A 15,193-nucleotide genomic window follows, 5' to 3' on the forward strand; every position below is an offset into this window, starting at 1 on the left:
CAAAGGCCTTTCTTACCTTTCAACTGTAGCTTTCTAGTATTATTTTTTTCTATATTGTCATGTAGCTAACTGTTTGTACTCCTTCCTATTTCTTCAGGGAAGTTGCAGACATTAGCAGTGCTGTTGCGGCAGCTCAAGGCAGAGGGCCACCGGGTGCTCATTTTCACCCAGATGACCCGGATGCTGGATGTATTAGAGCAGTTTCTCACCTACCATGGTCACTTATATTTGCGTCTGGATGGGTCTACTAGAGTTGAGCAGAGACAGGTAATTTAAGCATCCTTAGCCCTCTAGAGACTCCCTTCAGCTTTTGTTTCTTTTTCTCAAACTTCCAGCTTAGAGAAGGGACCTTAAAAATTAAAAAGCCTTTGGTTTGTTTTGGGAATAAGTCTCCAAATACCAACTTTTTTCCCTTTCCTTTTAGGCCTTGATGGAACGGTTCAATGCAGACAAACGCATATTCTGCTTCATCCTTTCAACTCGAAGTGGGGGTGTGGGTGTGAACCTGACGGGAGCAGACACTGTTGTTTTTTATGACAGCGACTGGAATCCCACCATGGATGCTCAGGCCCAGGATCGCTGCCATCGAATTGGTCAGACTCGGGATGTCCACATCTATAGGTATTATTGCCTGGTCTTACCTCAATTTACTTCCTCTTTATATACAGGGAATCTTGATATATAGCTGTTCACACCTCACTTCCATTTCCTAGGCTTATCAGTGAACGAACAGTAGAGGAGAACATTCTTAAGAAGGCAAATCAGAAGAGAATGTTGGGAGATATGGCCATTGAGGGAGGGAACTTCACTACAGCCTATTTTAAACAGGTAGAAAATAAAATCCTTCTGTCTAGACAGAAGAGAACTTTTCTTGAAGGGTTACCCTCAAAGTTTTTTGCCTAGAAGTAATGTTCCATTGGTTGACCTCTTCCCTTCTGTTATATCTAATAGCAGACCATCAGAGAGCTGTTTGATATGCCTCTGGAAGAGCCACCTGGCTCATCTGCATCTTCTGTTCCTGAGGAGGAAGAGGAGGCTGTAGCCAGCAAGCAGACTCATATTTTGGAGCAGGTAACAAAAGAGGGGTCAGTCCTAAAATAGTACTGCTGCTTAGATATATGTTGGCTTTCATTTATATTTGAGTTTGTCCATGAGAAAGTACAGTTTCTATTGGTTCCCAGTTTATAGTCAGTGGATTTTTGTTTTGTTTGATACTCTTTATTTACTTGCTTATTTGTTTATTTGTTTTGTTTTGTTTCTCAAGGCAGGGTTTCTCTGTGTAACAGTCCTAGCTGTCCTAGAACTTGGCTCTGTAGACCAGACTAACTTTGAAGTCACTGAGATCTGCCTGCCTCTGCCTCCTGAGAGCCAGGATTAAAGATGTGCGCCACCACCACCCAGCTGATTTTCTTTTGTTTTTAAAGTTTATAATGTGATTATATCATTCCCCCTTTCCTCTTTTCCCTCCAAGCCTTACCCTCCTTGCTCTCATTCAAATTCATGGCCTCTTTTTTTATTGATTCTTGCTACATATATATATATATGTGTATGTATACATGTGTTTGTATATATGTTTATTCCTAAATACATAAGTACAACCTGTTCAGTCCATTTAATATTACTCATGTATGTTTTCAGAGCTGAAAGTATTGGATAACCAATTGATGTGCTCTTCCCTGGGGAAGACGAGTCCTCCTGCTCTCATCCATCATTTCTTAGTTGGTTCTAGTTCTTTGTGTAGGATTGGGGCCTCATGCTTTCCCCACCCACTTTGGCACATCTGTTAATGTTCTCCTGTTCAACTCATGCTTATGCAGTCATGGTGGTGAGACTTCATGGGTGTAACTTCTGACATTTGTAAGAGACATAGTCTTATAACAAACTGCCTGATCTCTGGCTTTTACAATCTTTCTGCCCCCTCTTCCAATGCGTCTTGGGCCTTAGATGTAGAGTTATTTTGTGGATGTATCCTTTGGGACATGGCTTCACTACTGCATTTTGATTGGTTGCAATTTTTCTGGAAAGACATGTTTGGTTTTTGGTTTTGTTTGTTTGTTGTTGCATGTTTTTTTTTGGTTTGTTCTTTGTTGTGGGTTTTTGTTATTTTTGTTTGGTTTGGGTTTGTTTGGTTTTGGTTTTTTGAGACAGATTTCTCTTAACCTTTTAAAAATTATATTTATACTTTGTGTGTCTCTGGATGGGTATGTAGACCATAGCATACCCATCCAGAGACACACAAAGTAATGAATATGATTTTGTGGAGATCAGAGGACAGCTTGTAAGAGTTGATTATCTCTTCACTATGTGCATTCCAGTAATTAAAAGCAAAGATCTTTACCTGCCGAGTTATCTTCCCAGGCTGGATTTTAAGTGTTGTGTTGTAGGAGGAGGCTGCTTGTTTGTTCCTAGTGCTCAACTTCAAAATAACCTCACAGAAACTGTATTAATTAAATCACTGCTTGGACCATTAGCTCTAGCTTCTTATTGGCTCTTTCATCTTAATTTAACCCATTTCTATTAATCTGTGTATCTGCCACGAAGCTGTGGCTTACCGGGTAAAGTTCTGGCATCTCTGATGGGGCTACATGGCGTCTCTAAACTCCACCTTCCTTCTCTCAGCATTCAGTTTAATTTTCCCTGCCAACCAAAATTGCCTTCACAGACCTACGACAGTTTCTTTATTAACCAATGGTATTCACAGCATACAGAGGGTAATCCCACATCAGGGTTGTTTGTTTGTTTGTTTGTTTGTTTGGAGACAGTGTCTACTTCCTGGAGTACAGAACAGGCTACAAATGACTCAAGGGCTTCAAAAAGAAACTGGAGCCATGGGTGATCTATGTGTTTCTGAGTCCAGCCTTGTTGATAGCTACACAGAGAGACTTGTTTCAATGTGGAGAAAAAGGATCTAGAGAGATGGCTTAGTTTTTAAAAGCATTTACTGTTCTTGCAAAGGACCTAGGTTCAGTTTCCAGCACCCACATGCTTAATCATCTGCAGCTTTAGTTCCAAGGAATTCAGTACTCACCCTTTCCTGACTTCTTAAGTCATAAGGCGTACATACATACATGCAGGGCAACACTCCTACACATAAATCTAAAAGGTTGATTCCTGGGCCTCCATTTCAAAACCTACTAAACTGTAATTCTAAAGTGCTGAATATAAATAAGCATTAACCTCTTATATTTTTTTCAGAACCACCTTTAAGTGAGCCTACGGGGAAGGGTTTTGCATGAGGTAAATGTGTCAAGATCTGATTTGATATTGTCCCTGGATTCGGCACCATGGGTATTCTTGCTAGTCTTAACCTAGAATAGCCACTGAATGAATCCCTAGGTTTACTAATGGGATCAAGAATAAAGGTGTTGCCCATTTCCTTATTAGTGAAGTTTAATGGAAAAAGATAGGTGCATCTTTAAGTAGTAACTGTCTGTCTCAAAGCTTGGAGAACATTGATGGAAAAAAGTCACTTAGTTATGGTCATCTGCCTTTGCTAAATTTTGCAGGATATTGTGTAATTCTTAGAAAAATGAAAGGAAACTACAGGTGTGAAAGAGCGTCTTGAAAGGTTACCTACCAGATACTTTCTTGTTGCTGAGCATATGCGTTAGACATTTTTTTAACGTTTATTTAGTTATTGTGTATGGGGAGGGTAAACACATGCCACAGCTTACATGTGGAGGTCAGAGGAGTTGTGGGAATCCGTGATCTTTTAAAATGTAGGTTTCAAAGATTCAATTCTGGTTGTTAGGTTTGGTGGCCATTTCCTTTACCCACTAAGCTGATTCAGTGACCCATAGGCAGCTTCTTTTAGTGGGTTTGATGTGAATTTAATTATTGGTGGTGTGTGTTTGCGTGTACGTGTAGGTTCATTAGTTTCTAGAGTCTAGAAGAGAGCATTGGAATGAATCCCTGGAGAAAGGAGTTTATGGGCTCAAAGTAGGTACTAGGAACTGAAAGGATCTTCTGCAAGAACAATAGGTGTTCTTCTGAGCCATCTCTCCAGTTCTTACTTTGTGATCTTGTTCTTCATGTTTTTGTTGCTGGGGATGGAACCCAGGATTTAGGCAAGTACTCTAACAGCTGCACCCTCAACTCATTCCTACTCTTTTTTTTTTTTTTTAAGAGAGAAACTCTAAGGCTAAATTATAAAGGAAAGGAAGAAAAGAATAGGTAAAGAATAGGGGGCTCTAAAATAGTCATTTGTTCCCTAGTGGGAGAGCTAGTGAAAGCCATTCTGTCTTGTGTTGAGCTTTGAGTTGCTTTGGTAACTCTAGTGTTGCAGACCATTGCTGAGTTCAGCTTTAAATCTGTTTTTATATAAACTTGGGTTCAAATGTTTTTTGTTTGATTGGTTTTTGTTTTTACTTGAGATAGAGACTCACTGTTAAGGCTTGGCTGATAGGAATCTCTTTAGACCAGGCTGGCCTCAAACTCACAGGTAATCTACCTACTGTTATCTCCTCAATACTGGTGATTAAAGGTGTGTACTGCCTCACCCAGCTGTCTGTTGTTTCTTCAGGAATATAATGCACGCATTCAGGAGGCAGAGGTAGGTGGAGCTCTGTTAGTTCAAAGATAGCCTAGTCTACACATCGATGTCCAAGCAGGGCCACATAATAAGACCTTTGTTATCCTTGTCATAAATAAAATGTAATTACAAGATATTAATAGTTTATTTTGTTTTGTTTTGAGACAAGGCCTTGTCCTCTGGTTTTCCTGGAACATTTGTGTAGAGCATACTGACTTCTAACTTTCAGCAATCCTATTTATGCCTCCTGAGGGCTGAGATTATGGGCATGTACCTGCATCATGCCTTGAAAAGTTTGTGGTTTTAAAGAATTTTTTCTTTTTAATTATGTGTATATTATGTCTATGTGTGGGTATTTACACATGAGTGCAGGTACTATGAGAAGGCAGTGGGATTGAGCCATCTGATAGGTCTTCTGCAAGAGTGGTAAGCTTTCTGTAGTGCTGAGGCATCTCTCCAGCTCCATTCCCCTGTTTTTTTCTTGGAATTTTCTTTTTATTATTTATTATATGTATATGTGCCATCACATGCATATGGAAGTCAGAGAGCAAATTTCTAGAATCCATCCTTCCACTATGGGTTCTGAGGATCATAGTCAGGCTATTAGACTTACTGGGCAAATGCTTTTAACCAGTGAGCCATTTTGCTGCCCTCCAGATGCTTACATTTCTTATTTGTGTGTGTTTTGTTTTGCTTCTGTGTACCTTGAAGGCATTGTGCCGGGCAGAAGATGAAGAAGATATCCGTGCAGCCACCCAGGCCAAGGCTGAACAAGTGGCTGAGCTTGCAGAATTTAATGAAAATGATGGGTTTCCTACTGGTGAGGGAGAAGAGGCCAGTCGGCCTGGGGCTGAGGAAGAGGAGATGTCCAGGGCTGAACAGGAAATTGCAGCACTTGTGGAACAGGTCAGTATAGATCCACTACTACTTCTCTTCATCTGCCAAAACTTATGCCAGGACTCAGACCTTTTTTTTCCCCTGTCTTCCTTGGTGATAATAAATACTAGTGATAATAAATACTGGTGATAGGCCCCGCACTCTTGGTCCTTCTGTTTATCCAGTTACTCTTCTCTACAGCTGACTCCCATTGAGCGCTATGCCATGAAGTTCCTAGAAGCATCATTGGAGGAAATAAGCCGAGAGGAGCTCAAGCAGGCAGAAGTAAGTCTTTCTGGGGAATGAGGTAGTGGGGAACTGATCATTTCTACTACTTTGCTTTACCTCTTGCTGACCATATTGGATTTGTTGTTGGTAGGAACAAGTGGAAGCTGCCCGAAAAGACCTGGATCAAGCCAAGGAAGAAGTGTTTCGACTGCCCCAAGAAGAAGAGGAAGGACCAGGGGCTGGGGATGAGATGTCTTGTGGGACTAGTGGAGGCAGCCACCGGCGCAGTAAGAAAGTCAGGGCTCCTGAAAGGCTGGGGACTCGTGTCAGTGAGCGTCTTCGTGGAGCTCGGGCTGAGACTCAAGGAGCAAACCACACTCCTGTCACATCTAGCCATCTTACCTGCAACACCATCATGCCTCCCCAATGCAGCCCTGTGAGAGAACGAATTCCCAGGCCAGTGCCTAGGCCTCGACCTGCACCCGCCCCCGCCCCCGCCCCCGCCCCCGCCCCTGCCCCTGCTCCTGCTCCTGCCCCTGTCCCTGTCTCCGCCTCCGCCTCCACTCCCGCTATAACTTCTGCTCTAGCCCCAGCTCCCATACCCATTTCAGCCCCAAATCCAATAACCATTCTTCCTGTCCACATCTTGCCTACTCCTGCACCTCTGCTTCAGCTTCCTCCATCTTGTTCTCCTAATTGCATCCCTCCTGCTTGTGCCCCAATACCCACTTGTGCCCCCTCACTAGCTCAAACCTCTCATTTGACCTCTTCACCAGCCCTACTTGATTCCCTTCCCATTCCCATCTCTCCTGGAGTTACCAACCTTCCCTTGGACTCAGGAGATGTGGAGCTGTGTGCACAAGAGTTGGTACCTATGGAGTCTCTAGAGCTGCCTGGAACCACCAATTCTGAGGCTTCCCTAGTTAGTCTTGCTCCCCCAAATGATCTTTTGCCAGGGCCTGTTGATATTCTGCCTGAGTCAGAGAAGAATCTTCTTCTAACTCCTGTACCCAGTTCAGACCTGGAGGCTGACAGCATCCCCAATGGTCGGGAGCAGGCGGTGCCAGGTCCTGTCGAGGGGACCAGTCCCACACTGCTACCTGGTGGTGAGGAGTTGACTACGAGTCTGAATGAGAGCAATGGGCTGGAGCTGCCACCCTTAGCAGCATCTGAAGAGCCACTTCAGGAGGTTTTGGAGGTTCACAGGAACTTGGAAAAAGTGGGAGAGGTTCAGATCCCAATCTCTAACCCAGAAAAGCCACAAGAACTTGTTAGAGCTGAGGTTATAGCCCCATCAACCTCATCTTCAGCCACCTCCTCTCCTGAGGGTCCTTCGCCTGCCCGTCCCCAACGGCGTCGCACCAGTGCTGATGTAGAAATCAGGGGTCAGGGGTCTGGCCGGGCAGGACAACCCCCAGGTCCCAAAGTGCTTCGAAAGCTACCAGGACGGCTGGTAACTGTAGTGGAGGAGAAAGAGCTTGTGAGACGGCGGAGACATCGGGGAGCTGCCAGCACCCTAGTTCAAGAAGCTAGCACCAGTCCAGGAAGCCCGTCAGCCCACAGCATATCAGGGCCAGAATCCTCACCTCCCAGCAGTGGGCCCTGTGAAGCTGCTCCATCATCCTCACTGTCCACCCCAGCCCAGCATCCTTTCATAGCTTGTCGTCACATTGAACTGGGTATGACAGGTGGGGGCAGCCCAGAGAATGGAGAAGGAGCAGAGCTTGCCATCACTCCACCTGCTGTGAAACGTCGGAGGGGGAGGCCCCCTAAGAAGAACAGGTCTCCAGCAGATGCTGGGAGAGGGGTGGATGAGACACCTTCATCTGTCTCTAAGGGGAAGACCAATGGCGTTGACCCAGTTCCTGGGCCTGAGGCAGTAACTGTTGCAGAGCCTGCCCTCAAGTCTCAGGTTGTTCCTGGACCCCAGCCTCTTGGACCTGAACCAGTTCACAGACCAGAGCCCATCCTATCACCTGTGGAGAAAAGACGACGTGGGCGTCCCCCTAAAGCAAGGGATTTGCCTGTTCCTGGGACCATATCCTCTCCAGGGGATGGCAATTTAGAGAGCCGGACACAGCCACTCCCTTTCCCAGCCCCTCTGGCACCACTCCCACCACTCCTAGCCTGTCCCACTGCTGTCGCCAACACTGTTACCACTGTCACCATTTCAACATCGCCACCTAAGCGGAAGCGGGGTCGACCTCCCAAGAATCCACCATCACCACGGGCCAGCCAGCTCCCTGTCTTGGACACCGACAGCCCTTCTGTCCTTGAGAGTTGTGGATCAGGGGTGCGGAGGCAACCCCTGGGCCAGGCGGAAAGTGAAGGCAGTTCCTCTGATGAGGATGGAAGCCGCCCTCTCACCCGCCTGGCCCGCCTACGGCTTGAAGCAGAGGGGATGCGGGGACGAAAGAGTGAAGGGTCCACGGTGATGGCCGTAATTCAGGATGACCTGGATTTAGCAGATAGTGGGCCAAGTGGGTTAGAACTGACACCACCTGTGGTCTCATTAACTCCCAAATTTCGCTCAACCCGTCTGCGTCCAGGGTCTCTAGTTCCCCCACTAGAAACTGAAAAAATGCCTCGCAAAAGGTCAGGGGCTCCAGTCGGGAGTTCTGGGATGGCAAAGCGGGGCCGCTTGCAGCCCCCAAGTCCCCTGGGGCCTGAGGGTTCAGTAGAGGAGTCAGAGGCAGAAGCCTCAGGTGACGAGGAGGAAGGAGATGGAACCCCACGCCGCCGAACCGGTCCCCGCAGGCTCGTTGGGACCACCAACCAAGGGGACCAGCGTATCCTGCGTAGTAGTGCTCCTCCCCACCTATCTATCCCTACTATTAGTCACAGAGGTCGCAAGGCCAAGACGTGAGTGGGTAGGCCCTTCACCTAGGTATTCCACCATGGTCGCTTCCCCACGCCCAGGCCTGACTCTGTTAACCACTACTTGAAGTCTGAGGGGAAAAGCCTCCAGGGAGACATAGGGGGCTGTCTCCCTTTCCACCAAAGTAGGGGGTAGGTAACTGGTTGTCATGGAAGTGGGGCTTGTCACAACCCCCCTTCTACCCTACATGGCTGGGCAGTGTTAAGGGTGGCAAGGTAGTCTCTGACCCCACCCCCTTGTACTTGATTCCCCAGCTGTCTTTCACAGCCTCAAACCCTTAGGGAAAAGGGGGAGGGGCTTTTCTTCAATGAGGTGGGGTGGGTTTTGTTTTTTTTTTTTTTTTTTTTTTTTTTTTTTTTTTTTAAAGAAAACATAATAAACTTAGTTTCTGTACAAGCATCCGTGTAAGGAGGCTTCTGATTTTATGGTCTGGTGGAGGGTTGGGTGGGAACTTGGATGTAATTTTTCACCTCCCTCTTGCAATGATCCCATACCTGATCTTTAATACAAGATTGTATACTTTTAAGTCAGAACTTAACTCCTCTTCAGTCAAGAAAAGGGAAGCTTGTCAAACATGACCTGTTAGGCTGGTAGTTGTCAGCTCACTCAGACACACTCTTCTCTGAATCTTGGACTTGCCCTCAGCTCCCCACACCTTGGAGTCCCTTCCACCCTCCTTGCTCAGGTGCTTCCTTACACTCCTTTCTTCAGAAAGCAGGCATCCTCCACTTGCTTCATGCCTTGGCCCTCCTCTGCTCTCCATCTAGCCAAACTGGTTTGAGTTGGCCATGCCCCTTCCCAGCTCCCTGGGCTCTTCACATGGTGGCTGGCCCCACAACTCTACCTTGGCTTGGCTTGGAGCCATGAGTCAGCTTCATCTCCACCCAAGCCAAATCAAACCTGAGGCAGGAGCCGAAACTCACAGTCCCTCAAAGCCTGTAGCCAGGTAAGAGCCTGTTCGTGTTTATAGTTTCTGACCTAACTCCCTGGGCCTTCTTGGGCTCTTCTCATTGGCTGACACTTCAGTTCTTGCCTCAACGTGCACTGCAGCTTTGCTCCACGTCCTTTTGTGCTCTCGTCTCTCATGTTGTTCAGTCTCTTTACTTGTGCTTGGCGAACCACAGGTGGTTTCACTTTGTCTAAGCCATAGGAGAATGATTGGGCATGAGAGTGGAAAGGTATTGTGATGTGCATGGAGGGCCTGAGAAGGAGTGAGGAAAAGGCACTATGCAGGTGTCTGTGTGGGCAGTGAGGCCGTTTGGACTCTGGCACAGTCTGATTTGTCTTGGTGGCATGGATTAAAATGAGAGATGGTAGCAGGAAGGCATCATTACAAAGCTATGTTCAGGGTTTGGGTTTGTTGTTATGTTTTTGCTTTGAGACAAGATCTCCTGTATCCTCAAACTCCAAGCTAGCAATGCTTGTTTTGAACTCTTGATCTTTCTGCTTCTACCTGTCCAGAATCGGGATTATAGATGTCTGCCACTACTTTTGGGTTAGGTGTTTTAAGTATTTTGGGTTTTGTTTTGTTTTTTATAAACAGCAAGAAAAGAAAAGATCTTAACTGTGATTTTTTTTTTTTTCCTTTCCTTCCTCCCCAGAACTGTTTTTATTCTGGGTATGGTGTCACTTGCCTTTAATCCCAGCACTATCACTCAGGAGGTAGAGCCAGGTGAATCTCTTGAGTCCTAGGCAGCCTGGTCTACATAGTGAGTTCCAGAACAGTCAGGACTATATAGAGAAACTCTGTTCAAAAAAGAATTATCCTAGCACAAGGGAACAAAAGCAGGCGATCTCTGTATTTGAGGCAGCCTTGTCTACATACTGAATTCCAGGCCAACCAGGGAGAGCTAAATGGTGAGACCCTATCTCAAAACAAAACGAGGCACCTTCTTAAAAGGTTTTGAGATTTTATATCCTGTTTCTCAGTATGCATGTCAGTTTGCTTCTTTGTGCTTATCAAACTACAAGTATATTCACATATTTGCCTTCAGAGACTCAGACTCTTAGAGTGAAGGAAAGCAGTAAATCCACGTATTTATTAGTCTCCTGCCTTGAGTCACTGGAGGAATTTCCCAGTACAACAGCATTCCTAAGTATAGGGGTAGGACAGTAGACAGCATGCTTTGAGAAGGGTGGAGTTACCACAGCAGAACAAGAGCTCATTTGTTGGGCTTAAAAATACCTTGACTGTATCGCCCACAGGTGATGGAGGACGAGGAGAATGCAGCGGAGAGCTTGATGAGCAACATGGGAGCTGCTCATTCTCCATCCCCTATCCACTGCTGCTGGCTCCGCCTCCGATACTTGGCAGCTACTAGCATTATCTGTGGCTGTTCTTGCCTGGGAGTCATGGCTCTTGTGTTTGCTGTCAAGGTGAGGAATAAAATTTCTGTGGGTACGGGGGTGGGTATAAGAAGATGATTTTGTGTATCTGATCGGTCTACAATTAAACAGACTAAATACCTAGTGATGCTTAGCTATGGGTTTAGTGCCTGAATAGGAATACATTCAAAGGATCCATGTCTTAATGAGATAGCTGTAAAAACGGATAATTAGTAGCGTGCAGCTCACCAATACTATGGTACAGGGGAAGCACAGGGTACTTTAGGAACAAAGGAACAAGGAAAGTTGTTTGTGTGGGGGGGGTTGGAGTGAATCTTTTAGAGTAAGTGGCTTCCAAAGGACCTAAAAGACAACAAGGAGAAGGTAATTTTAAAGGGTGAATGAGGGTGAAAGGATAATCCAGATAGCAGCAGCAGTGAGCACTAGTGTGCGCTAAGTGAGGAGCACTGAAGATTGACACCAGAGATCTAGATTCCTGAGGGCTTCCAGTTCTGTACCTGGGAATTGTGACTTTATCTCCAATACTAGAAAGCAATGTGAAAATTATTTCAGGGGAGTGACATGGCCAGATTTGTGTTTTAGGAAGATCTACTCAAAGCCTCCCTTGAGGTTGAACCACAAGAGGCCAAACTACAGGCAGACAGTTGAGTAGTGATAAGAGCAATATCCAGGATCCGGAAGAAGTTCAGTTGCTAAAGATTCGCCTGTCCCCTTTTTGTGGCTGGGGTGGGGATGGCATTACTAGGAATTGAGCCCAGAGCCTTGCCCATGGTTAAGTGCATTGTCACTGAGCTCAGCATACATGTATGCCTCCTGAAAGACTGTTCAAGTTGACATAGCATTCTGGGATTTTCTCACCCCTAGTTATATATATCATGACAGTTAGAAAATACCCCTGCTGTCACCATAGGAATTTCACTGGGACAAACTCATAAAAAAGAATCCTTGATGATAAAAATGATGATACCTATTGGAACCTGAGTGATCTGACTGGATGTGACTCACTTGAGTCATGAATTTCAAATTCTGAATGAATGAACGTAGGACAGATAGAAAATAATGGGACTAGATGGACACAAAAGTTTTCCAGTCCAGAAATGTAATTCAGCAGAGTACTTGGCTGGTGTGCCCAAGCCCTGCTTTCGGCACCATGCCATAAAACCAGCCAAAGTCAGTAAACAGCACTTTCCCCAGTACAGTCTTCTAAGCTGACTGTGGCCAATTGAGAGGTAAGCAGAAAGGCAGTGCATGGTTTGTGTTGTAGAGAAGACAAACGAAAGGATGTAAGATGTTTGGATGTGCAGTCCGGAGCTGTGATAGATCAAAAGGTGGAATGGGCAGTGGACACTTTGGGACTGAAGCAGGGGGAGAATCTAACCAAGAACCTGCCCCCACAGGCAGAAGAGCGGCATAAGGCAGGCCAGTCGGAGGAGGCCATATACTGGGGGACCCGGGCCCGGAGACTCGTTCTGGCCAGTTTTGCTGTCTGGTTTGCTGTCCTTGTTCTGGGTCCCCTGCTGCTGTGGCTTCTCTCCTACACCATTGCGCAGGCTGAGTAATCCTGGATGGCCTTTGCTGAGAGCCAGTCAAGACCTGGATCCAGTCCAACAGTGCGGCAGTGCTCGGTTCTGGTGACAGGAGTGGTTCGTGGTTCTTCCTGTCTGGAAGGACGCTGCCTTTCTCGGGAGCCATTGGAAGAGCCCATCTAGGCCACTCAAAGCACCTGAGACTTCACGGGGAGGTCAGCCTGCTCTGTTCTTTAATTACCCTCTGTTTTGTCTCCCCTGCCCCTCCATCCTAGGAGCCTCCATTCAGAGAAAGGGTTGAAAACCAGGCTTGATTTTATTAGAATTTGTTTTGTAATAAAAATCTTTTTTGGTGGTGAAATATTGTCTTAATTGTTTTTTTCTCCTGCTTTCCCTTGGGCCTTTGATAAAGGCAAGACTCATACATCTAAGCCTTCACCTGCCTTCTAACCTCTAGTTGTCCCAAGACAAGGATAGGATTTTTCTTTTTTTTGGAAGTTTCCCTTGGGGAGAAAGGGGAGAACAGCGTCTTATCTATCAGCCATGACTTAAGTCAGACAAGAATAGTAATGGTAGCTAGCACAGTTTATTGAATAATTGCTGCTAGGCTATGCTCTAGGCACTGTTTATTTCTTCTGAGTCCTCACAGTGACTCAATAGTAGGTACCATTGTTCTTTAGAGTTAAGGAAATGTGTATATGTGTGTCCTTGGTCTGAAAACTTGAAAGTAGAAAAGGTAGGTTGAATTCAGACAGACAGTTTGATTCCAGAGGGATAAAAAGATTAGATTACAAGAACATTCACCCTTTATACTGACAGTTATATGATTAAGTATATTTTATATTCTTTATCTTGGGGTCTGCAAATTTACATATCGGGATATGTTTCTGGGTTTTTATTTTGGTGGTTTGGAGTTTTTTGTTATTGTTGTTTGTCAGATTATGCTCAAAGTTGCTGTGCCTATGCTGGAATTACTGGTGTGCACCACCGTGCTTGACTGTTGTTGTTGTTGTTGTTTTTCTTACTGTTTTGTGTTCTAACATAACAAGGTCATGTTGCCCATTCTGGCCTCAAATTTGATCCTCCTGCTTCTGCCTCCAGAGAATTAATTATGGTAGAATTACAGATGAGTACCACCACACTCAGCTTAAATATTTTCGTAAAGTTTTGAAACATAACCCACAAGCAGATTTCCAGACAAGTAGACAGTTTAAATTAACACCTACCCAATACCTGAAGGCTATTATCCAGATTGATTGTTGTCAGCTCTGTGAAACCTTAATACCCTCTAATCACAAGTAGCTACTATTCTGACTTCTCACAATGTAATTTTGCTTGAATTTGCTTTAGAGAGATGACAATCAGCCAGTCAAGAAATAAATGTTTGTGGCGCACACCTTTAATCCCAGCACTCGGGAGGCAGAGGCAGGCGGATCTCTGTGAATTCGAGGCCAGCCTGGTCCACAAGAGCTAGTTCCAGGACAGGCACCAAAGCTACAGAGAAACCTTGTCTCAAAAACAAAAAAAGAAATGAATGTTTAACTTAGGATATATGGGCTGGGTGGTGGTAGCGCACCCCTTTAATCCCAGTACTTGAGAGGCAGAGATAGGAGGATCTCTGCAGTTTTAGCCCAGCCTGGTTACAGAGCAAGTTTCAGGCAGCTCGGACTGTTACACAGAGAAACCCTGTATCAAAATCAGAAGGGGGAGGGGTGATATGTGAAGGCTAAAGAAACCTTCCAGAGTTGAGAACACTTGTTTTTGTGGAAGACTTGGGTTTCGTTCCCTGTAGCTACATGCTATTCCCACCTCCGTAATGGCAGTTCCAGGAGTTTCCAGTGCCTTCTGATCTCTACAGGGCAAACATTCTTACATAAAGTATATGTGCATATATACACACAAAAATCTTAAGGGGATACAAGGGCACCTTCCTCAAAAATAGTGTCCTAGAGAAATGAATGAGGAGTTAAGAGCACCTACTGCTCTTACAGAGGACCCAGGTTTAGTCCCTAGCACCCACATTCAGCAACTCATAAATGCTTGTAAACTCCAGTTCCAGGAGATTCTGGACACTCTCTGGCCCTTAAGGGCACACACATAAGTAAAAATAAATTGGGCTTTATATAGATGGAGTCATACATCTTTTTTGTCTTTGCTCTTAACATTGCATAGTGAGTATTGTGTATAGCTGTAGTTTTGTTGCTGTTATATGAATGCATTATAATTTGTTAATTTTCTGTTGGTAGCATTTGGGGGTGTTTGCAATTCATGAACATTATAGAACCATGCTACTATGGATGTCCTTGTACTACTCCCCTACCCCCTCGTTGTTTTTTACACAGGTCTCACTATGTAGCTCTAGCTATCTGAGAATTCACTATTTCAACCAGGCTGGCCTCCCGTGCATTCACCGTGCCTGCCTGGCTCTTGTACTTGTCTTTTGAAGTTTATGTGCCTCACAAATAGAATTTTGAGTGACCTTACCATAATTCAGAAAGAAAACAGAAAAGATAGAGCTAAACAAATTAGAGATGCATACACCGATGAGAAAGAGAGAGAAGTGCTCCAAAGTCCTGTGTTACTTCTGGAGAGACAGGAACAAATATGTTCACCCTAGATAAGACACCAACAGCAGACGAAGGAAAAAATCTAGTGTGATGAACTAGTGAGTTTATTGGGGTCATTTACAGGAACATGGTAACTCAAAAGTAGCTATATTATTGAAAAATCCACCTCACCATGGAAAATAGCTCATGAACACTGCACCCCTGGAGCTCGTTGACCAAGAGGTTTTCTCCACAGTAGTTG

General features: G+C 45.1%; 2 protein-coding genes across 5 annotated transcripts in view; both read left to right on the forward strand.

Moving 5' to 3' along the window:
- Positions 1-8,844, forward strand: part of LOC119806769 (Snf2 related CREBBP activator protein) — a 51,395-nt gene extending 42,551 nt beyond the window's left edge. For all 3 annotated transcript variants that reach the window (XM_038318760.1, XM_038318774.1, XM_038318768.2), the window contains exons 27-33: positions 98-267; positions 425-621; positions 714-828; positions 952-1,071; positions 5,243-5,437; positions 5,609-5,692; positions 5,787-8,844. In XM_038318760.1, the coding sequence (XP_038174688.1) occupies positions 98-267; positions 425-621; positions 714-828; positions 952-1,071; positions 5,243-5,437; positions 5,609-5,692; positions 5,787-8,501 (3,596 nt within the window). In that variant the 3' untranslated portion in view covers positions 8,502-8,844. The remainder of the gene's footprint in view (positions 1-97; positions 268-424; positions 622-713; positions 829-951; positions 1,072-5,242; positions 5,438-5,608; positions 5,693-5,786) is intronic.
- Positions 8,845-8,883: 39 nt separating this feature from the next.
- Positions 8,884-12,746, forward strand: Tmem265 (transmembrane protein 265). 2 transcript variants are annotated; one of them, XM_038318794.1, is made up of 3 exons: positions 8,886-9,459; positions 10,719-10,889; positions 12,257-12,746. In XM_038318794.1, the coding sequence occupies exons 2-3, from the start codon at positions 10,722-10,724 to the stop codon at positions 12,416-12,418; spliced, it is 330 nt and encodes a 109-aa protein (XP_038174722.1). In that variant the 5' UTR covers positions 8,886-9,459; positions 10,719-10,721; the 3' UTR covers positions 12,419-12,746. The 2 variants fall into 2 exon arrangements, with proteins under 2 accessions (XP_038174712.1, XP_038174722.1); XM_038318784.1 differs by having other exon boundaries at positions 8,884-10,889.
- Positions 12,747-15,193: the final 2,447 nt, after the last annotated feature.

Source organism: Arvicola amphibius, chromosome 1 (assembly GCF_903992535.2).
Source record: "Arvicola amphibius chromosome 1, mArvAmp1.2, whole genome shotgun sequence".
In the NCBI taxonomy this organism is placed as follows: Eukaryota; Metazoa; Chordata; class Mammalia; order Rodentia; family Cricetidae; genus Arvicola; species Arvicola amphibius.

What these genes read in the sequence shown, in the direction of transcription:
- Tmem265 (XM_038318784.1), top strand. Translation starts at nt 10,722, where the DNA reads ATGGAGGACGAGGAGAATGCAGCGGAGAGCTTGATGAGCAACATGGGA. An exon ending in CTCTTGTGTTTGCTGTCAAG is followed by an intron (nt 10,890 to 12,256) that starts GTGAGGAATAAA and finishes CTGCCCCCACAG; the next exon opens with GCAGAAGAGCGGCATAAGGC.